The 24,792-nt window shown below is 43.8% G+C and overlaps 1 protein-coding gene across 1 annotated transcript in view; it reads right to left on the reverse strand.

Moving 5' to 3' along the window:
* Positions 1-7,773: 7,773 nt before the first annotated feature.
* Positions 7,774-24,792, reverse strand: part of NUDT12 (nudix hydrolase 12) — a 31,610-nt gene continuing 14,591 nt past the window's right edge. The window contains exons 5-7 of the mRNA XM_075271486.1: positions 13,309-13,422; positions 12,365-12,564; positions 7,774-10,789 (exon numbers count right to left, since the gene is read on the reverse strand). Coding sequence (XP_075127587.1) covers positions 10,679-10,789; positions 12,365-12,564; positions 13,309-13,422 — 425 coding nt within the window. The 3' untranslated portion in view covers positions 7,774-10,678. The remainder of the gene's footprint in view (positions 10,790-12,364; positions 12,565-13,308; positions 13,423-24,792) is intronic.

Below are 24,792 nucleotides of genomic sequence, written 5' to 3' on the forward strand. Positions count from 1 at the left end.
GTAAGCTCAGAATCTGATTATCACCTTTAATCCGGAGTAGAAGAACGATGGTCTCCTACCTTTAATCAGCCTAGAGATATCATGTTTCACTGGTAGCTAGTTAATAGAAAATTACTGGAAACACGTGTGGCATGTCCTCAAAAATGTTGTGTCAAGTTGGGTATAAAGTGCCACAAATTAATATTTTCCTTATGCACATATATTGTATAAAACCCAATCTACACTGTTCATGTAGCTCCCGTAGAGGAGAATGGCAGGAACTGAAACAGCGTAGCATGTCTAGATATTCTGTTTCTACAACTGTGAAGCTATGGAAACAGTGTAGTTCAACTGTGCTATGCTGTTTCCATAGCTCCCATTTTCCTCTATGGGACTTACAGGGACTGTCAAGCAGAGCGCCTCTGTGCTGCTTATGTAATTCCCAGAGAGAATGGGAGGTAATGAAACAGTGTAGACTATCTAGCTCTGTTGTTTCAGTAAATGTGAAGCTATTGAAACAGTGTAACTCAGTTTTGTCCTGTTTTTGTAGTGCTCATTCATCTCTATGGGAGTTATAGAAACAATATAGAGTAGCATTGCTCAATTGTTCCTGTAGGTTCCAGCTGTAAGATTGGGACGGGGAACAGTTATTCCCATCTTATTAGCGATTTGCTGCGATGGGAATATTCCGGATAGGGTCCAGTCACATGGAGGAAAATGGTGAGGAATTTGGTGTGGAATTTTCCATGCTGAAAATAAAGCCTCCCATTGATTTCAATGGGTTCTGCTAGCTTTTTTTCCACTAGTGGAATTTTCCGCCAGCAGAGTTGACACAGCTCTGCTACATCTCAGGTGTAGCAGAGCTGTGCACTCAACTCTGCTACATCTGAGATCAGACCACAATGGAGATTGCTGTGGACTGATCTTAGACTCCACCTCCTCCAGCAGAACCAGTGTTGATTGGCCGAATGCTGTACACTGTATGGCATTTGGCCAATCAATGCTGGTCAATGAATTCCTATGGGAAAAAGTCAGCTCCCGCTCAGCTCTGCTGTACATGAGATGTAGCAGTGCTGTGCACTCGACGCTGCTACATCTGAGATGTAGCAGTGCTGTGTCAACTCTGCTATACCTGAGATGTAGCAGTGCTTAGACTCCGCCTCCTCTGGCAGAACCAGCGTTGATTTTCAAAATGCTGTACACTGTATGGCATTCGGCCAATCAACGCTGTCAATGCATTCCTATGGGAAAAAGTCAGCTCCCGCATTATTAGTGGCATAATACAGGGACTTGGGCATGTTAGATGCCCCCAGGCATGCTTCCCCTGCTGTCCCAGTTGCATTCCAGAGGTGTTGTCCTCATTTGCTGAGGTGTCATAATGGACTTGGTGACTCTGCTGAGTCGAATAGTGGTTTCACCTGAAACTAAGCTTTTTTCCCCATAGACTATAATGGGATTCGATATTCATTCGAATAGTCGAATATTGAGGGGATATATACGAAACGAATATCGAATATCAAATATTTCACTGTTCACTCATCTCTGTTTAGTTGGAGTAATTGGAATTTTTTTTTTAAATTTCTACTTGACAGATATTGTAAAGTATCTTTTCTAAGACACCCAAGTGATTACCATGCTAAGTAACACTATTACAGCTAATGCAAACTCAAAGATTTTTACATCAACTCATAACCTGCTGGAATCTATTATAAGAAGTGTAAAATTATATACTGTAAATTCCTTTGCAATGCACAGTGAGCCATTTCCTATACAGGTTCCTGGGCAGGTTATGATAATGATACTTTGGGACTGTTAATGATACAGTGAACATACCTTTTATGTGTCAATGTGTAATCTCACTGCCAAGATGATTAACCTGTAATTGGTATGCAAATGAGTTATCTGGTGCAAGATCTTTTGCTATCTCACGGGTTGTGTCAAGCATAGCCCATGTACACCAACTTATGGCAGCCTGTTCCTGAGGTGGTGGGAAATATTGTGGGTTTTTGGTGAGGATGGAGGCAAAGGAATTATACAAGTACAATTGTAAGTATTCTGTATTGACAATATATATTAATTATCTGAAAATAGGTCGAGGGTGACTTCAGTAAGATGATTTACCATTTCAATTGTATTACAATAGGACTGCATTTTACTTTTTGAAACTAGCCTTTTAAGTTTGACATCTACATCTGCGTAAAACCAGTGGGCGAGTTAGTTACATCCATCTTGGAAGGCAGGAAATCAAAAATGAAAATCAAAAAGGGGTTAAACTTTAAGCACTGTGTTGCAAATAGCACATAATAGCATCCACTAGCAATGGTTGCTGCCAGGGTCTCGTACTGTAGATACAGCTGTAGCGCTGTTGACTTTCTGCCCTCTGTGTAGTAGCAGTGATGTGATCTGGTCCATCAGTGGCTGCATAAAGTAACGCTCCAGACACCGAGAGCACATGGGCAGTGCATTCACAATGAGAATCTATGGGGCCACTGATGGATGAGCCATGTCACATGACTCTCCATTAGTAACCATTTCTGGACACCTATTCACCACTACTACATGGGTTGACAGTAAAAAGCACTATAGCTGTATCTACGATAAGGCATCTGGGAGGCATTGGCTGCAACTATTAGTAGTAGTTACTATTACGTTTTGTTTCCAGCATCGTGCTTGGGAAAAGTCATTTTTAACTAAGCACATACTTGCATAGCCTTTAGAAAGGCTATACCACACCTAGCTTTTGTATGTAAATCGCCTCAGTAGTTTTTGAATGAGCCCGTTTTTTTATTCATATGGGATTTACATACAAAAGGTATGTGTGGAATAGCATTTCTAAAGGCTATGCAACTATGTGCTTAGTTAAAAATGACTTTTTTCAATGATTGAGCCCCTTTAAAGAGTACTGGGTAAACCTTTGTATTGGGGTGAGATGTGCATCTTAAAGCCCCCTCTCCATTTAGCCTGTGTTTGGGTTTTGCCACCTTTCTTGCTTTTCTTGTGAGTCCCTGAGATCTTCTGTATCCATCAGATATTTATGGCATATCTTTGTGCTGCTCCATAAAACGCATTACCCAATAATCGATACTTTGCCCAAAGTGTAACTTCTTTATGTGAATCAGTTTCTTGCCCATTTAGTCTATTCGATGAAATGGCAGCTGTCACAATGTAAACGTTTGATCATATAAGTAGTTTGGCAGATCTCCACTTTGGAAAAGGTAGCGGGGCTGCATTCACTGACAAACAGCTGCAAATATGCATTTCTCAGCAAAGCAACCTCTTTTGAACTGAAATGCGACTAATTCAGTACCAAGGGGAAAAAAAAATCTTCCTAATGGACTGGGTAAACAATTTGCTATATCTCGTCTTTTCACCATGTCAGCCGTTGTTTTAGCTGCTCCAGTAAGTGCCAACTTCAATTGGCAGCAGAATTAATTAGTAAATGTGGAGGCCGCGCTAATTACTCCTAAGATGCTATTGAGTTATCCATTTTAATGTATTACAGCCCCAAGCTCAGAGATACAATGGCTTCAAGAGAATTACTCTAGTTCATGAGCTATTAAGGCAACGTCTCCAATGCGAGTAAATGAAACTTGGAACATTATTATATATTTATATATTGACGTGCCAGCTTTTATCACCATTTACATTATTCACTAATTGGACTTATCACAGTTATTTGCATTTGGAAGGAGTTTTACACTTTGCCAATGCAGTGTGAAAATGAAACAAGTGCTCGCTTGAATGTACTAAATCTTTATTTTTAATTGGGAAAATAATGTACAATTTTAACACAATGAAGCATTTACGGGCAATTAGAAAGAGTAACTATAATAGATAAGCGTGGCCTTTTTTATCTGGAGCTTACACAGTCTGGGGCATGATTTTCTAAGGGTTAGTGGCCAATTAATTAACTTTATTGCACAAAAATCATTATGGAATGTTTGCGGCATGACATCTGTAGGCTATGAGCAGGCAAGAAGTGAATGAAGGATGTGCAGAGCCATGTCTAGAAAACCTGTGCCATCTGTTGTCTGCAACTGGTTACTACATTTATATTATCCATGTACCAGAAGTTTTAGTCCCAGTTCACATTTGTATTTCAATTTTAAAAGAGATTAGCACAAAAAAATACATAAATGGGTTAAAGATTTTTTTTTTTTTTTAAATTTTAAATTTGATTTTTATTGAGGGAAAAGTTTTCATAACAAAGGAATAATAACATCACAAAACAATGAATACAAGAGGAAAGTGGCAATGCTCACAAACATCAAGACAAAGGTCATCCATCGCAAATCAGTAGGAAAACGGAAAACCGAAGTGAGCAAAGGGTGGGGAAGAGAAGGAGAAAGGAAAAGAAGTGCAGTACAGGGCACAAGGGAGAACTTTTAGCAAAAAAGGATAACAATAGAGACAAGGGTAAAACAACATAACTATAGCATAAAACATCTCCGCATATCCTGGAGCAAACCAGCATATTTCCTGTAATAATTATAAGACAAGTATGGACAAGTAGGTGTGACGACTATTGGTCCCAACACAAATTAAGGGGTCATGGCAGGAGAGGGAAACATCGGAACGGAGGGGCCAGTCCTATTCTCCATAAAAGAGAACCACAATGCCCACCTAGAACGAAAATGTGGGAAAGTATGATTCTTTGAAGCCAACATCCGCTATAGGGTGAATGCCAAGTCAACATGACGGATCAGCTCTCCTATTGTCAAACAGGGCGTAGATTTCCACTGTCTCACAATCATTAACCTGGCTGCTAGTATTATTTGCCCCAATACTACCCGCATATCTGAGGGAAAGGAGTCAGTATCCAAAAAACAAAGGGCAAGACTTGGGGAAGGTGAGATAGAAAGATCTGCCAGCCTAGAAATAAATTGAAACACAGCTACCCAGAATGTCTGGATTGAGGGGAAGATTTTTTTTTTTTTAGAAAAAAAAAAGAAAACTATGCAGCTGCAAATTGCTGTCATAAGTCTCCACAGCAGAAAAGATAATAAAGCAGTCTTCAGGTACAAATGAAGAATACAATTTAACATGTCTTAAAGGGAATATGTTGCCAGAATAAAACTAAGCTTTATTATCATTAGAGATGAGCGAACAGTAAAATGTTTGAGGTTCGATATTCGTTTCGAGTAGCCCCTCAATATTCGACTACTCAAATCGAATATCGAACCCTATTATAGTCTATGGGGGGAAAATGCTCGTTTCAGGGGTAGGCAACGTTTGATCAAATTATACTTACCAAGTCCACGAGTGAGGGTCGGGCTGGATCCTCCGCTTAGTCTTCTCCTTGCAGCGTCCCCACGGCATCTTCCAGCTCTGAATTCACTCTGCCAGGCATCAGGCCTGGGCAGAGCTGACTGCGCATGCCCGCACTACAAGCCGGAAGACGCTGCGGGGAAGCTGCACGGAGAAGACTTCTAAAGGTAGGAGAAGAACCAGCGTTGATTGGCCGACTGTATAGCATTCGGCCAATCAATGCTGGTTCTGCATCGAACTTTTACATTCGAATAGCGAGTGGTACTCGATCGAGTACGAGTATTTTGAATACCGTAGTATTCCATCAAATACCTACTCGATCGAGTACTACTCGCTCATCTCTAATTATCATCAAAATAAGAAGAGGTAGGGCTGCAGGCAGTTAAAATGACTAGCAATGTTCCTCTGCAAAGTGTAACTGTGCCAGATCCTAGCCACATATAAAGCTTTCTAGACCCCAGGGTCCCTTACAGTATGGATGAAAGGTAAAGGGTTAATAAAGGGCAAGGCACCAAAAGTATCAACACTTTGTGTCAGTTAAGTATCCCTGAACTGGAAGATCAGTGACCAGAAAAAAGAGCTAACTAACTAGATTCTGATAAATGGCTCATATATTAGGAACGCGCTGGTATTCTAGAGCTCAAAAGTTACTCCATGAAGAGTTTACAGTAACTCTAAATACTAAATGAGTTGGTCTCATCGCACCAAAGCTTTCCAGCACTCAGTCTTTCCCTCCCTGTTATGATAGACATGTACACTACAGTGTTGGACTGGGATTTCTAGGTCTCAGCAGTGGAATTTATTCTAGTGGCCCACCCAACTAGTAGTGTACCTCTGTTTCTAGAATATAAATTATGCCACTGTGTATTAAGTTACATTCTAATACAAATGATCTATCATTAGGATAGGACATCAGTATTACATCTGCTGTACCAAGACCTTGCAGCTACAGGTAATAAGAGGTCAGAAGTCATGTAACTCATCCGTCAATTGATGTGCCAACTGCGGTACCAAAACCCACTGCTATATAAGAAAGGTGGATAAAGTGGTCATCCAGGAACTGGAGCAACCCATGTGGTGTGCAGGGAGATTTAAATAAAAAATTTGAAAAAAAACCCCAAAAACACGCTCGTGTGTTCCCGATGCTCCGTTATTGTCCGCTGTTCAGTCTTGTACTGGCACTTCTTGCTGGGAATCCAGCGCCTCATGTGATCTCTGAGAGCAATTAGTGTCCTCAGGAGCTGCTGGTGAGAGACTAGTGAAGTATGTAAGTGATGTCACTGTTCCTTTTCCAACCACTTGTGTCACTAGCCACTCTTTATAAGAACATGCAGCATAGTTGGATGAACCTGTTATATTGCACACTGCCCTCAGCCCTCCCACTAGTTAGGAGGAAGTGGTGACCCATTCACTTCCACCGACTCTCATAAACAACCACAAGTTCCCCCTGACAAACCTTCATGAGTACCTGAATCTGACCAAACTGGGAATCAGCCATGTAGCTTGTGTGCCTCCACACATGGGAAACCTTGCTATACAGCTTGTGGTTATCTCACAGTGGCCCATAGCTGCCAACTCGGTAAGTGAGAAGAGTCACAGCACAACATTACAATGCAAATTATATCACCAAACTTGTATAATTGGTTTGGTTGGTGAATCTTGCAGCATACAATAAAGTGAAAATAGAGCGTATCTGCTATCCCTCATATGCCCTTTCTTATATTGCCATCCCATACTTTAAATTACCTTCACCTCTTCCATAGAACCACATCCTATTTTTTTCTTTACCTCCTCCCAAACCACCTGTCATCACTGACCACCTGGCCATCTCCATTTTGCACAAAGGAACCCCTACCTCAAACTATTCCAACCTATCTTTATTTCCCCACTATTAATATTTTCTCCCTTTGGGCCCCTCTTATGATACATCACATGCATTTTATTCATTTGTCACTCTTTCCATATATTCTTGGATCTCCAAGATGATCCCAAGCAGCAGAACATACAGCTCCTGAAGTCAGAATCAAATTCCAAAGACTAAAAATATTTTGATGTGGTACTACATAGTCTTCCTTATCTATTCCAAAGTATACAGGTATCATTACTCCAAGTGGGAATGTGTGGTTCAATATAGGTGTAATAACTAGGCTTTCCTTCACTTGGGTGAAAATAATCCATTTACTGAGCCTGCCCTCTATTTAACCAGTGTAGCCATGTTAGGGTAGCTTCTTGGTACCTTCCCTCCGAACCATACCCCTAAGCTATATAATACATTTGGTATACTGTTGCTCAAAACTCTTATCATCATATTGACATACTTCTTTTATGTAAATGAAAACATGAAGTGTAGCTTTGACTCTGGAGATTTTTAGTTGTAGGAACCGAAATTAGACAATGGGGCAGAATAACAGGGCACAGTATAGGAAAAGAGGATTTATAAACCAGACAAACCCTTTCATCTCCCAGGATTCCAGACCACTCTCAGTCAACCTCTCCTTTAGCCATCATTGGAGCACTTTTTTGCATTTAAATTTTGACTTCAAAAATTGACAAAAACAAGGATAATAAAATTTATTATAATATTGAATTTTTATAATCTATAGATTTTTAATTAATAGTAATCTATTGAGCTGTACAGTCACAGTGAACAGCAGCAATGCAGTCCGTAGCATAAAATCCTTTGCAACGAGACCCTATCATGTAAAATTTACAATACACAATGTTAAAACATAATGTTGCTTTGTGAAAACTTCTACAATTAAATCAATATGGTATTTTAGAGTACGGTAGTTAGATTCAGGGCATTAAGATGGTTGTCTCGCTATAGTCATTGGTAGGATATTACTAGAATATAGAACAAATATCTGATCAGACAAGGTCTCAATAGGTAGAACAAAGGACCTAGGAATGCACTAAGGTAATTCATGTCCTGTTGGCTTCATCTTGCTTTTTCTTTAGCAGCTGAATGGCCAATGACTACACAGACCAGAAATTCTGCCAACAAACCAAGGTGGCTCAGTGGTCGCCGCTGTCAGACCTCCGCTGTTACTGGTATTTCCTAGTGATAGGTCGCCAATGTCTTTGATGAGACAGCCTCCTTAACCATTCATTATACCCATCTCTAAGCATACTGAAACATTTACAATCACTTTTTCTTTCTGCTTTTTCAAGGCAAAGAGAGTTTAACAATAAAAAAGTTTATTGTCTGTCCCATTTATATATTTATATTTAGGTCATATGCCGCATACAATATATACTCACAATGTCCCTGACTCTGAAGAGTAAAGGAAGACTCCAGGCAAAATATATACAGGTTTTTGCCTTACACAGTGCCTAAGGGGGTGAATGCATGACCAAAGTATATTCACACCTATTTGATGGTCTTTGAATTCATACATTCCCCCTCTGGCTCTGCACTAGGCACACCGTGTATAGACTTTGCCTGGAGTACTCCTTTAAATAATCCATAAATGTAACAAAATGTGTAAATATTTAATAAAAATGTTGGGATTATATACTTTCACGGAGCTTTATAATATATTGCTATACAAAGCTCACGTAAGATACTCTATAGCAATGCATGAGATGATTGTTATAGAAGTGTGTATAGAGCATGGTGTGGTATGGCCTTTTCAACCCAAACTAATAAAAGACCTCTGAGCTAGGGCCATATGCCTTACCAGCCTATGAGACACCTCCTAATCGCCGTTCCCAACAAGGTCCTCAATTGCTCTGCTTCTTGCTCCATCTCCACGTTGCAGGCTGACATCACATCATACCGTGGAGCAAAGAAGACCCTGGAAGCTGAGTGGTGAGTAGTGAATTGCACACACTGCTAACTCATTGGACATTATACTGCATGTGAGGGCAGTGAATGGGCCATTATACTGCATAAAGGGGCACTGAAAGGCATTACATTGAGTGAGGGCTATAAAGGGCATAAGTGGGGTGCATAAGTGGGTACTGTACTGTGTGTGGACACAGCAGGGAATTATACTGTATGGGGCAACTAAAGAGGTATTATGTTTTGGGGCCATATTCTGTTTGGGAGCATCATATTGTGACAAAAGGCGGGCATAACATAGAAAAGCAGGGGCCATACGGTGGCTCAGTGGTTAGCACTGCAGCCTTGCAGCGCTGGAGTCCTGGTGTTCAAATCCCACCAAGGGCAAAAAACCATCTGCAAGGAGTTTGTATGTTCTCCCCGTGTTTGCATGGATTTCCATCCCATATTCCAAAGACATACTGATAGGGAAAAATGTACATTGTGAGCCCTATGTGGGGCTCACAATCTACAAAAAAAAAAAAAAAACATAGAAAAGCGCATGGTGTCCTTTGCAACCAGGTGTTTGAGGCTTAGAGAGAACCTCGCTATAAATAAGAGATTAGTGTACAACATTCTTAACCAAACACTACCTACTTACCATAAGCACATGGCTACAGTTTCTAATAAATGTAGTTTGACAACTTTAGATTACTCTATTTGACTGGAAGAGAAGACTCGCTCCTCAAGCTCTGAATGAAACTACAATTCCCCCTTTGGAACACAAGTCCTCAGACCTGCAGACTTTGTGTAGTGTTACTGTGGCTATATAATGTAATAAAAAGATAGATGATAAAATATGTATTTAAATATCAGGACTATGCCATGTAGCATACATAATACATTATTATATATAGACAGATTGTTCAGATTTTCTAGATACATTACTGTATATGTCCACATATATACACAATTCATGAACATATTACGTAACAGTGTAAATATACAGCATTATTTATCTCGCACCCATTCACTGCTTGTTCAGTGTCTGTTCAGATATTACTCTGTGATATTTGTAATTTTGGAATAGTGCACACACTTGTCCAATCCCTGCCATATTTTCTACATATAAATGTACAAAGTAGCATCACATTATCCAGAACATGAAAAGTATTCATATTATATAATACAGATATGAGAGATGGTTTAACCAGTAATCTTAGTTCTGAAGATTCTGAAGAATTCTCATATTTTGCTGGAGCTAAAAGAGTAACAAAGAAAAGTTGCATACATGTTAGATGCAGGACATTTACAGAGAAGCCTTAGGGGTCCTATAAAGTGCCTCTTCTCATTACGTGGAGACCACTACTATAAATGACAGGTTTTATGTGGGGACCTGGCTCAAATTTTGCATTGGGGCCCAGGATCTTTCAGCTATGTTTCTGGAAAGATGTCCTACTGCAACTCAATGACATGTTCACATTCAGACTGCAGTATTACCTTGCACTTAGGATTTTGGGAAAACAAATCACATGATCGCATTGATCAGGTATCTTACTTTTGCCTACATGATTTGAATAGAATTAGAAACCGTTTCAGCTTTATAAAATGACATACTGATAATTACATTGTAGTTTATCATCACAAGTAGCCCTTCTTTCCATGACATTATAGGTTGGCATTCATTCCAATCCAGTGCTTTATTAACTGGTGAGCGATGGCATGCCTCGGCGGCACTACTAGGTGTTGTTGGTTTCCTTTGATTAAGGCTTCTACAACCTATATATGGGAAAAAAAAGGTTATATCAGTTTACATAGATGTCCAATATCTTATACAACATTGTATTTCATTTTCATGCAAAAAAACAACAAACCAAGCAAAATTGCACTATGATCCTTAAAGAGTAAGCAGAGCGGTGTACTGACTGACAGAGAATCTATGTCTCAGAATACCACTAAATGATGTTACACCTATGGTCCAGTACTGGCAGTCAATAAGATAGAACTACTCTTGAAACTTTTAGTAGTACTGTACTTCTGAACAAGGAATAGATTTATCATCCGACAGGGAAACACAAATATATTAAAAGCTCATTCACACAACAGGATTTGAAGCGGATTGAGTCAGATTCTGCCTCAAAATCAGCACCAAATTCTGCCCTGAATCTGTCCCATTTTTTTCAGCGATGGAGTCAGGATGTTAAGAAAATATGCAAGATTTTGGAAGGACAGGTAGAGATCTTAACTCAGAGAAGGATTGGTGCAACTCTCCTGAAGGATTTCTGGACTACCCCAAAATGTCAAAACTTGGTAGAAGAAACGAACAGCACTCCATACTTCTGTGCATTTAGAAACATCTGTTAAATTATGCATATTCAGTCATTAATATACTGAGTGTTATGGGTAATAGGAGTCAGAAGTCCTGGATTATAACCCAGTGAAGGCCGGAGGAGTATGGAAAAATTTTAAAAAAGCGTCCGTTTTTTGGGGGGTCCAGTATTCTAGGCTATCCTCTAAGTGTGGGTGTGCAGTGTATGTATAGAAAGTATATGAGCCAGTACAGTACATTACTCTCCAAGGAGCTCAGCAGAGACAGGCATTGCCACAGGAGCACAGTACTCAGCTGAGTGCTTCTTCTCCTTTCTTTTAGGTGATCGGTGGGGGTCAGACAACCACTGATCAAAACACTTCTGAGATGCTACTATTTCATGTCAAAAGCATTATAAAAGGTAGGTAGCTTTTAAGATCATAACAGAGAACCTATAACAATTTGGATTTATTATATTTGCAGTTATTCTATTGTGAAATCCCTAAATTGTGTTTCCACATGGCTTCGTACCAAGGAATAGAATAACTGTCGTGCATGTCATAAGATTATACTCTGGAGGTTGGAAACATAGAAATCTGGAATATCTTGACATCCATAGGCCAGCGCTGCTTATTTAACTATTTATGTAATTATCAAGCATATACCTATATTGGGAAACAGACCAGTGAATACAGCGCTACACATTAGCACGCCTTGAATGCATCCCCATATGAATAAAATGTTGCCTAAAGCAAATCTTTCATTAAAGCGCTATAACATCTGCGGCTTTGCATCCGGCTCCAATATTTCATCTCACAAATGAAAAGAGTTGTTTTACACACTCCATCAAGTTTCGAGAACTTGCAGAGGAATAGAAAGATCCTGATGAGATCTTCCTTCCTTTACATTCATACAATTTATCATTACAGTGAAGTTATAGTATCTAAACATTGCCCCGTGTGGCTCAGAAATGCTGCGATATGTCTTACAAAACCAGAGTAATCAAAAAAGAATCAATACAAGAAGGAAATGAAATTGAACTTTACCTGTTCTCTGGTGAACCAGCGAGCATCTTCTATTTCAGTCTTGTCAGCTGTAATTTCTGTAGATATTGCAACACCTAAGCAACCTATCATAAGGGAGGAAGGCATTGGCCATGGCTGGCATGATATGTACTGAACGTGGCCAACTTTAATGCCACTCTCCTCCTTCACCTCTCTACGGACGGCGTCTTCTAATGTTTCCCCTTTGGAGGAAGAGAATGACCAGGTAAGTTCTATGGTTGCATAAAAGTCACAGCCATAAGCAACGGAAGGGAAATAAAATCCTAAAATCTAAGGTCTATGTTGTCTCTCTATTGTAATCGGTAACTTCTGATCAGTTAATAATCAATAAATTCAGGTATTTTATTCAGTTAGACCAGGTAGCAAAATTCCAGTGTCAACCAGGAAGGATCCACGTAATAGAAGGTAAGTATGAAATATAACTTTTATTTACATATGAATAATAAAGTAACTGGGTAGAAACATCGTAGCCCATGATTAGAACTACGTGTTTCAGGGCTACTTGCCCCTTCCTCATGGCATAACATTGGTTTGCCAATCCACCACCGAATGTCATGTCAACATCTCCATTGCCCCATAGCCTAGTGCTATTTGGGCATCCAATGGATGTCCTAATTGTTAGTGGTCCGTCTGGATTTCGGTTCTTTTTATAGTTTCTTAATATGACTGAAAAATATAATAAAAAGGAAAAAAAGAACAGATGTAATGTTTTCGGCAGTTCTGTACAGAGAATACAGTCACATCTGTTCCTGCCTCCAGTGGGGCTCGTGGTCTAATTTCTCTGTCTCCCTAGACAAGGAAGCTAATCTGCATAACAGTATGCTATGGTGTGTGGGAGGAAACAGAACCTGCCAAAAATGTGTTACTATATATACATAACAAGCAATCTATCTATATACATAATATATAGGATACAGTATAGTTACCTGGTTCTATAAATCCTGCTAAACAAGAGAACATGCCAGGAGGAAATCTCTTTTGTCTCCCTAGAAGACAGTGGTTTCCATCAGGGTGAACGATGAGCATTATCACCACTGGATCTGGATAAAATAAAACAAAGCAAGAAGATTTTACTTGCTGGTTACTTAATGCTTTAGCCATAGTTGTGCTGTTTATTTCTGCTGTTGTTCCACTTTGGTGATCCTGACAACAGGTATAGAACTCCAATATGGTCTTATAAGACTCACACAGCAAAGTTTCATGCTGATTTCGAAGTGGATTCCGCCTCAAAATCAGCATCAAATTCCGCTCTGATTCTGCCACCTAAAGAAGAACTTTTATGTATCATGCACAAGTGGTTTTATATACCGCTAGAAAGCCAACCATTATATGTCCCTGGGCTGGAGATATTGGTGCCGTTAATTTCGGCACTGTTCTCTGCCCACTGTCAGAAGAGTGTTTTTGACAGTCTAGTGTCATTGCTGGTCCATGAGGAAGGCCCCGCCTGTCCATAGACTTGTACTAGGAAGGGGGCATTCCTCAGAGCTCATTGTCATGACTGGGCAGTAAGGAACGCCCCTCTGACAGTACAGGGCTATGGATGAGTACTGTCGGGATGGGGGGGGGGGCGTTCCTCGCGGACCATCGAGTACGCTGTACTAACAGGAACGCTCTTCTGACAGTGAGCAGAGATTGGTGCTGAAATTAACGGCACCAATATCTCCAGCCCTGGGGCACAAAACAGGAAAGCTGACAGTGCACTAAATTCAGTGCACTATCTGCTTTCTAGCGGCATATAAAACTGCATGTACCTGAGGACATGAAAGGTCATCTTTAAACAGGAGGTAGAGATCAAAACAGTACACTGAAAGGATAAGCATCCTGTTCGATCTTGCTGCAGATGATATAGCAGATTCAGCTGCAGAGTCCATGACGCGAGTCACTCCAGATTAGACTCCATCCATTAGACTCAGTGCCAAATCAGTGGGTGAAAGCAGAGGCAGAAAGCCAAGGCTCTGCTTCATCTTTTAGCCGCGGGATGCTTGAAGGCTTCGAAATGGAAGAGGAATTTCAGGCGGTGGCGCACTTATCTTCCTCATGCATTTTTGCTGTCTGAACATACCCATAGTCGGTCACTGAAAATGATACATGCAAAATAAGTGACATAGTTGATGTAAGACTCCTCCATAAACAGACTGTTTCTATGAGGAGGCCTTCCTCCTGTGCTGACCTCTAAGTGATCAAAGGTGAGCTCACTTGTCACTTGTGGCATAGGGTGCCATTATGGCCCACAGCCCACTCTGGTTGACATTTGGGGGTCTATGGCTGGAATTCAAAAGGGCTAAGATGGATTTGGGTAGCTGTAGATGATGCTTGGAGTAAATGGATCTGTCATTGGGGTAATACACTGTGCCTAGTTGACTGGAACACTGTTACTACTCCTGTAAGTGGCAGTGTATGGGGGGCACACTGTGCATGACATAGTAATATGCAGCTCTTCTGCTGAAATTAAATGAGTTTCATGTTTTCTCTGGTACTGACAAGACCTTCACATGTCATCATCAAAAATACTGTGAGTTTTGTAACAGATGAGACTTGTATTGCAAGGGTTAATGCATTCACTACTACGTACATATGAATGACAGGACCGTTATGTACATATGAAGGATAGACTCTCGTTCCTTTGGTTGACCCAAGTACCCCAGCCTGACAACTGGCATGGATATCAACTTCTGTCTCCAGTAAGAGATCTGGGGTGTTCATGCAGGCCGTCTTGTTGGAGGGCTATAGTAAAGGACTTCAATAATTATACATGGATCTCCTGTTGTCCTTTAGGATCTGTTTGCCCCTTTAACAATAGTATAATAATCTGGCACCTTGACTATACGTGTGATGTTTTTATAAGAAGCTTTCTATTGAGGAACATACACAAAAGAAACACAATTACAACCCAGATACACGTGTACAATGTCCTTGAATACAGCCATGACAACAGGAATATTATTCTACTATTTTTACATTCAGGCGCATTTCGACAGCTTAGATAAGGTTTATATAACAAAATGATGACTTTATTTTTATTATTATGTATTTATTTTTATTTCTTTTTGTTATTTTACCATAATTTACAGTTTAGGTGATGTCAATGGATTAAACTGGTCATTTTCAATAGTCTGAATTCTTTAGTCAGTGTTTGACATATTATTAAAGTTATATTCCTATCTCAAGCATTCATAGCAAATGCATAGGATATTGCAGAAGTGTCTGATATATGCTGTCCCACTTCTGAAACTGGTGCGAATCTCGACAACAGAGCTCCCCAGTATTATCCAGACACTGAATGCCGAGGTAGTCTGGATTACAGAAACAGCCAGGCTACCTGTGCTATACATGACGTCTATTCACTTCTAGGGGACATACAATAACACTGTAGCATGGTGAGCTTGGCTATTTCTTTAATCCAGACTACCTATGCGTTTAGTCCAGCCTGGAAGGTTTTTGAAGCACTCCGATCTTAAAGTGTGTCCCCCAGACAATGGTAGACATTGGTGGCATATTCTGTGGATAAATGGTAACTTTGTAAATGGGAATACTCCATTAATATTTGAAGCTAAATAAATAAGGAGGCCAAAGTCAAGGGAAAGCCTTAGAGATGAGACTTGCATTCGATCCTACAGATAGTTGTCAACATTAGAGATGAGCGAACACTAAAATGTTCGAGGTTCGAAATTCGATTCGAACAGCCGCTCAATGTTCGTGTGTTCGAACGGGTTTCGAACCCCATTATAGTCTATGGGGAACAGATACTCGTTAAGGGGGAAACCCAAATCCGTGTCTGGAGGGTCACCAAGTCCACTATGACACCCCAGGAAATGATGCCAACACCTCTGGAATGACACTGGGACAGCAGGGGAAGCATGTCTGGGGGCATCTAACACACCAAAAACCCTCTATTACCCCAACATCACAGCCTAACAACTACACACTTTACACACTCAATACCACCTCTCTGACAGTAGGAAAACACCTTGAAACATGTGTATTTGGCACTTGCAGTGAGGAGAGCTTGTCACCAGCAGTGAATTTGGCCCTTGTAGTAAGTTGAGGTTGGCACCAACATTTGTTTTGAAAATCAGGGTGGATTGAGCCTCTAACCAGCAGAGTTTGGGCAAATTCATGGTGGAGGGAGCCTCTAAACACCCCAGTTTGGGCAAATTCATGGTGGAGGGAGCCTCTAAAAACCCCAGTTTGGACCAATTCATGGTGGAGGGAGCCTCTAACCAGCCCAGTTTGGGCAAATTCATGGTGGAGGGAGCCTCTAAAAAACCCAGTTTGGACCAATTCATGGTGGAGGGAGCCTCTAACCAGCCAAGTTTGGACCAATTCATGGTGGAGGGAGCCTCTAACCAGCCCAGTTTGGGCAAATTCATGGTGGAGGGAGCCTCTAAACAGCCCAGTTTGGACCAATTAATGGTGGAGGGAGCCTCTAACCAGCCCAGTTTGGACCAATTCATGGTGGAGGGAGCCTCTAACCAGCCCAGTTTGGACCAATTAATGGTGGAGGGAGCCTCTAAACAGCCAAGTTTTGGGAAATTCATGGTGGAGGGAGCCCCTAAAAACCCCAGTTTGGACCAATTCATGGTGGAGGGAGCCTCTAAAAAACCCAGTTTGGACCAATTCATGGTGGAGGGAGCCTCTAAAAACCCCAGTTTGGACCAATTCATGGTGGAGGGAGCCTCTAAAAAACCCAGTTTGGACCAATTCATGGTGGAGGGAGCCTCTAAACAGCCCAGTTTGGGCAAATTCATGGTGGAGGGAGCCTCTAACCAGCCCAGTTTGGACCAATTAATGGTGGAGGGAGCCTCTAAACAGCCAAGTTTTGGGAAATTCATGGTGGAGGGAGCCTCTAACCAGCCCAGTTTGGGCAAATTCATGGTGGAGGGAGCCTCTAAAAAACCCAGTTTGGACCAATTCATGGTGGAGGGAGCCTCTAACCAGCCCAGTTTGGACCAATTAATGGTGGAGAGAGCCTCTAAACAGCCAAGTTTGGACCAATTCATGGTGGAGGGAGCCTCTAAAAAACCCAGTTTGGACCAATTCATGGTGGAGGGAGCCTCTAACCAGCCCAGTTTGGGCAAATTCATTGTGGAGGGAGCCTCTAAACAGCCCAGTTTGGGCAAATTCATGGTGGAGGGAGCCTCTAACCAGCCCAGTTTGGACCAATTAATGGTGGAGGGAGCCTCTAAACAGCCAAGTTTTGGGAAATTCATGGTGGAGGGAGCCCCTAAAAACCCCAGTTTGGACCAATTCATGGTGGAGGGAGCCTCTAAACAGCCCAGTTTGGACCAATTAATGGTGGAGGGAGCCTCTAAACAGCCAAGTTTTGGGAAATTCATGGTGGAGGGAGCCTCTAAAAAACCCAGTTTGGACCAATTCATGGTGGAGGGAGCCTCTAACCAGCCCAGTTTGGGCAAATTCATGGTGGAGGGAGCCTCTAAAAAACCCAGTTTGGACCAATTCATGGTGGAGGGAGCCTCTAAACAGCCCAGTTTGGGCAAATTCATGGTGGAGGGAGCCTCTAACCAGCCCAGTTTGGACCAATTAATGGTGGAGGGAGCCTCTAAATAGCCAAGTTTTGGGAAATTCATGGTGGAGGGAGCCTCTAACCAGCCCAGTTTGGACCAATTCATGGTGGAGGGAGCCTCTAAAAAACCCAGTTTGGACCAATTCATGGTGGAGGGAGCCTCTAAACAGCCCAGTTTGGACCAATTAATGGTGGAGGGAGCCTCTAAACAGCCAAGTTTTGGGAAATTCATGGTGGAGGGAGCCTCTAAACAGCCCAGTTTGGACCAATTAATGGTGGAGGGAGCCTCTAACCAGCCCAGTTTGGACCAATTCATGGTGGAGGGAGCCTCTAAACAGCCCAGTTTGGGCAAATTCATGGTGGAGGGAACCTCTAACCAGCCCAGTTTGGACCAATTAATGGTGGAGGGAGCCTCTAAACAGCCAAGTTTTGGGAAATTCATGGTGGAGGGAGCCCCTAAAAACCCCAGTTTGGACCAATTCATGGTGGAGGGAGCCTCTAAAAAACCCAGTTTGGACCAATTCATGGTGGAGGGAGCCTCTAAAAACCCCAGTTTGGACCAATTCATGGTGGAGGGAGCCTCTAAAAAACCCAGTTTGGACCAATTCATGGTGGAGGGAGCCTCTAAACAGCCCAGTTTGGGCAAATTCATGGTGGAGGGAGCCTCTAACCAGCCCAGTTTGGACCAATTAATGGTGGAGGGAGCCTCTAAACAGCCAAGTTTTGGGAAATTCATGGTGGAGGGAGCCTCTAACCAGCCCAGTTTGGACCAATTCATGGTGGAGGGAGCCTCTAACCAGCCCAGTTTGGGCAAATTCATGGTGGAGGGAGCCTCTAAAAAACCCAGTTTGGACCAATTCATGGTGGAGGGAGCCTCTAACCAGCCCAGTTTGGACCAATTAATGGTGGAGAGAGCCTCTAAACAGCCAAGTTTGGACCAATTCATGGTGGAGGGAGCCTCTAAAAAACCCAGTTTGGACCAATTCATGGTGGAGGGAGCCTCTAACCAGCCCAGTTTGGGCAAATTCATGGTGGAGGGAGCCTCTAAACAGCCCAGTTTGGACAAATTCATGGTGGAGGGAGCCTCTAACCAGCCCAGTTTGGACCAATTAATGGTGGAGGGAGCCTCTAAACAGCCAAGTTTTGGGAAATTCATGGTGGAGGGAGCTCCTAAAAACCCCAGTTTGGACCAATTCATGGTGGAGGGAGCCTCTAAACAGCCCAGTTTGGGCAAATTCATGGTGGAGGGAGCCTCTAACCAGCCCAGTTTGGACCAATTAATGGTGGAGGGAGCCTCTAAACAGCCAAGTTTTGGGAAATTCATGGTGGAGGGAGCCTCTAAAAAACCCAGTTTGGACCAATTCATGGTGGAGGGAGCCTCTAACCAGCCCAGTTTGGGCAAATTCATGGTGGAGGGAGCCTCTAAAAAACCCAGTTTGGACCAATTCATGGTGGAGGGAGCCTCTAAACAGCCCAGTTTGGGCAAATTCATGGTGGAGGGAGCCTCTAACCAGCCCAGTTTGGACCAATTAATGGTGGAGGGAGCCTCTAAATAGCCAAGTTTTGGGAAATTCATGGTGGAGGGAGCCTCTAACCAGCCCAGTTTGGACCAATTCATGGTGGAGGGAGCCTCTAAAAAACCCAGTTTGGACCAATTCATGGTGGAGGGAGCCTCTAAACAGCCCAGTTTGGGCAAATTCATGGTGGAGGGAGCCTCTAACCAGCCCAGTTTGGACCAATTAATGGTGGAGGGAGCCTCTAAACAGCCAAGTTTTGGGAAATTCATGGTGGAGGGAGCCTCTAAACAGCCCAGTTTGGACCAATTAATGGTGGAGGGAGCCTCTAACCAGCCCAGTTTGGACCAATTCATGGTGGAGGGAGCCTCTAAACAGCCCAGTTTGGGCAAATTCATGGTGGAGGGAGCCTCTAACCAGCCCAGTTTGGACCAATTAATGGTGGAGGGAGCCTCTAAACAGCCAAGTTTTGGGAAATTCATGGTGGAGGGAGCCCCTAAAAACCCCAGTTTGGACCAATTCATGGTGGAGGGAGCCTCTAAAAACCCCAGTTTGGACCAATTCATGGTGGAGGGAGCCTCTAAAAACCCCAGTTTGGACCAATTCATGGTGGAGGGAGCCGCTAAACAGCCCAGTTTGGACCAATTCATGGTGGAGGGAGCCTCTAACTAGCAGAGTTGGTGGAAATCAGGGTGGAGGGAGCCTCTAACCAGCAGAGTTGGGGGAAATCAGGGTGGAGGGAGCCTAGTATTAGCAGAATTGTGCAACGCTTATGGTGGATGAGTATGAGGATGCGGAGGAATTGGAGAGGTTGAGTACAGACATGGAGTTTCATGTTGGGGTGCTTTACACAGGTGGGCACAAAAATGACGGCTCTTCCCAGTGGTGGTTCATTTTTATCAAAGTGAGCCGGTCGGCACTCTCAGCTGACAGACGGGTGCGCTTGTCAGTGATGATGCCACCGGCTGCACTGAACACCCTCTCAGATAGGACGCTGGCGGCAGGACAGGACAGCACCTCCAAGGCATATAGGGCAAGTTCAAGCCACAGGTCCAACTTCGACACCCAATACGTGTAGGGCGCAGAGGGGTCGGAGAGGACAGGGCTGTGGTCGGAAAGGTATTCCCGCAACATGCGCCTATACTTCTCACGCCTGGTGACACTAGGACCCTCCGTGGCGGCACTTTGGCGAGGGGGTGCCATCAAGGTGTCCCAGACCTTAGACAGTGTGCCCCTCGTTTGTGTGGACCGGTGAGAACTTGGTTGCCTACTGGAGGAACTGCCCTCCCTGCCGCCAACGTCACATGCTGGAAACATCTCCATCATATTCTGCACCAATTGCCTGTGGCAAGCATTGATGCGATTGGCCCTCCCCTCTACCGGAATAAAAGACGAGATGTTGTTTTTATACCGGGGGTCAAGGATAGCAAAGATCCAGTACTGGTTGTCCTCCATGATTTTGACAATACGCTTGTCGGTTGTAAAGCACCCCAACATGAACTCAGCCATGTCTGCCACAGTGTTAGTTGGCATGACTCCTCTGGCCCCACCGGAAAGTTCAATCTCCATTTCCTCCTCATCCTCCATGTCTACCCATCCGCGCTGCAACAATGGGACGATTCGAAGTTGCCCGGAAGCCTCCTGTATCACCATCACATCATCGGACAACTCTTCTTCCTCCTCCTCCTCCTCCTCCTCCTCCATTAAACGCAGTGAAGCGGACAGATGTGTGGACCTACTCTCCAGCTGTGACGGATCGGATGCTATCCCTAACTCCTCTGTGTGATCTGAGTTATCCCTGATGTCAATCAGGGATTCTCTCAGAACACACAAGAGCGGGATTGTAAGGCTCACCATCGCATCCTCAGAGCTCACCCTCCTTGTGGACTCCTCAAAGACCCGTAGGATGTCACAAAGGTCTCTCATCCATGGCCACTCATGGATGTGAAACTGAGGCAGCTGACTTTGTGGCACCCTAGGGTTTTGTAGCTGGTATTCCATCAAAGGTCTCTGCTGCTCAACCACTCTATTCAACATCTGAAACGTTGAGTTCCAGCGTGTGGGGACGTCGCACAAAAGCCGGTGTTGTGGCACATGCAGGCGTTGCTGGAGAGATTTTAAGCTAGCAGCGGCTACTGTCGACTTGCGAAAGTGGGCGCACATGCGCCGCACTTTCACCAGTAGCTCTGGAACATTGGGGTAGCTCTTTAGGAAACGTTGCACCACTAGGTTGAAGACGTGGGCCAGGCATGGAACATGTTGGAGTCCGGCAAGCTCCAGAGCTGCTACCAGGTTCCGGCCGTTATCACAAACGACCATGCCTGGGCCCAGGTGCAGCGGCTCAAACCATATTGCCGTCTCATCGAGGAGGGCATCCCTCACCTCGGAGGCAGTGTGCTGTCTGTCCCCCAAGCTGATCAGCTTCAGCACAGCCTGCTGACGTCTACCAACGCCAGTGCTGTAACGTTTCCAACTCGTAGCTGGGGTCAATCTAACAGCGGAGGAGGAGGCGGTGGCGGAGGAGGAGGCGGTAGAGGAGGAGGAGGAGGGGGGTGTTCTTCTCGTGTCCCTGCCAGGAATGTTAGGCGGGGAGACGAGGTACACCGGGCCAGTTTGGGAAGCAGTCCCAGCCTCAACTACATTCACCCAGTGTGCCGTCAGTGAAATGTAGCGTCCCTGTCCGCATGCACTTGTCCACGCGTCGGTGGTCAAGTGGACCTTTGTGCAAAGCGCGGAACTAAGGGCCCGCCTGATGTTGAGTGACACGTGCTGGTGCAAGGCGGGGACGGCACACCGGGAGAAGTAGTGACGGCTAGGGACGGCATAGCGAGGTGCCGCAGTTGCCATCAGGTCCAGGAAGGCGGAAGTTTCAACAAGCCGGAACGCCAACATCTCCTGGGCCAGCAGTTTAGCGATGTTGGCGTTCAAGGCTTGCGCGTGTGGGTGGTTAGCAGTGTATTTCTGCCGCCGCTCCAATGTCTGAGAGATGGTGGGTTGTTGTAAAGAAGCGCCTGATGGTGCCTTTGATGGTGCAGGAGAAGGAGATAAGACAGGACCAGGGGAGGATGAGGGAGAAGTCAACAAAGTGGCGGAGGCAGATGAAGTGGTGTCCTGGCTCGTCCTCTGGAGTGCATCGCCAGCACAGTCAGCAGTGGCAGTGGCAGAGGCAGAGGCAGTGGCAGTGGCGTGAACGGCAGGCGGCCTTTGTCCTGCCGTTGCTGCCTGCCACTGATTCCAGTGCTTGGATTCCAAATGACGGCGCATTGAAGTGGTGGACAGGTTGCTCTTCTCAGAGCCCCTAATCAATTTCGAGAGGCAAATTGTGCAGACAACACTATATCTGTCCTCGGCGCATTCCTTGAAAAAACTCCACACCTTCGAGAAACGTGCCCTCGAGGTGGGAGTTTTTCGGGGCTGGGTACGAACTGGAACATCTTGGGAGATTCCGGGTGTGGCCTGGCTTCGCCTAAGCTGCTGACCTCTGCCTCTGCCTCTAGCTACCCTTTTTGGTGCTGCACCTGCCTCAACATCCACACTACTTTCCCCGCTTGACATCCCCCCTGTCCAGGTCGGGTCAGTGTCCTCATCATCCACCACTTCCTCTTCCAACTCCTGTCTCATCTCCTCCTCCCGCACAATGCGCCGGTCAACTGGATGCCCTGACGGCAACTGCGTCACATCATCGTCGATGAGGGTGGGTTGCTGGTCATCCACCACCAAATCGAACGGAGATGGAGGAGACTCTAGTGTTTGAGCATCTGGACACAGATGCTCCTCTGTTAGGTTCGTGGAATCGTGACGTGGAGAGGCAGGTTGAGGGACAATGAAAGGAGCGGAGAACAGCTCTGGGGAGCAGGGACAGTTTGGGTTATTGTTCTGTAAAGCTTCGGAATTTTGGGAGGAAGGAAGACAAGACTGTTGGGTAATAGGAGGAGAGGAGGCAGAGTCTGACTGGCTGCTGGACAATGTGCTGTAAGCGTTCTCTGACAGCCATTGCAAGACCTGTTCCTGGTTCTCGGGCCTACTAAGGTTTGTACCCTGCAGTTTAGTTAATGTGGCAAGCAACCCTGGCACTGTGGAGTGGCGCAATGCTTGCTGCCCCACAGGAGTAGGCACGGGACGCCCTGTGGCTTCACTGCTACCTTGCTCCCCAGAACCATTCCCCCGACCTCGCCCACGGCCTCGTCCACGTCCCTTTCCGGGAGCCTTGCGCATTTTGAATTCCTAGTTAGAAATTGGCACTGTATACCAGTAGTAAAAATTGTGGGTGCACGTAACCCCAATATATTCTTTGAATTACCAGTCAGAAACTGGCACTATATGGCAGTAGCAAGAAATGAGGGTATTTATAACCCCAATATATTCTTTGAATTCCCAGTCAGACAATGGCACTGTATACCAGTAGTAAAAATTGTGGGTGCACGTAACCCCAATATATTCTTTGAATTACCAGTCAGAAACTGGCACTATATGGCAGTAGCAAGAAATGAGGGTATTTGTATTCCCAATATATTCTTTGAATTCCCAGTCAGACAATGGCACTGTATACCAGTAGTAAAAATTGTGGGTGCACGTAACCCCAATATATTCTTTGAATTACCAGTCAGAAACTGGCACTATATGGCAGTAGCAAGAAATGAGGGTATTTGTATTCCCAATATATTCTTTGAATTCCCAGTCAGACAATGGCACTGTATACCAGTAGTAAAAATTGTGGGTGCACGTAACCCCAATATATTCTTTGAATTACCAGTCAGAAACTGGCACTATATGGCAGTAGCAAGAAATGAGGGTATTTATAACCCCAATATATTCTTTGAATTCCCAGTCAGACAATGGCACTGTATACCAGTAGTAAAAATTGTGGGTGCACGTAACCCCAATATATTCTTTGAATTACCAGTCAGAAACTGGCACTATATGGCAGTAGCAAGAAATGAGGGTATTTGTATTCCCAATATATTCTTTGAATTCCCAGTCAGACAATGGCACTGTATACCAGTAGTAAAAATTGTGGGTGCACGTAACCCCAATATATTCTTTGAATTACCAGTCAGAAACTGGCACTATATGGCAGTAGCAAGAAATGAGGGTATTTATAACCCCAATATATTCTTTGAATTCCCAGTCAGACAATGGCACTGTATACCAGTAGTAAAAATTGTGGGTGCACGTAACCCCAATATATTCTTTGAATTACCAGTCAGAAACTGGCACTATATGGCAGTAGCAAGAAATGAGGGTATTTATAACCCCAATATATTCTTTGAATTCCCAGTCAGACAATGGCACTGTATACCAGTAGTAAAAATTGTGGGTGCACGTAACCCCAATATATTCTTTGAATTACCAGTCAGAAACTGGCACTATAT

The sequence above is a fragment of the Leptodactylus fuscus genome, chromosome 1 (genome assembly GCF_031893055.1).
Source record: "Leptodactylus fuscus isolate aLepFus1 chromosome 1, aLepFus1.hap2, whole genome shotgun sequence".
NCBI classification, from domain to species: domain Eukaryota; kingdom Metazoa; phylum Chordata; class Amphibia; order Anura; family Leptodactylidae; genus Leptodactylus; species Leptodactylus fuscus.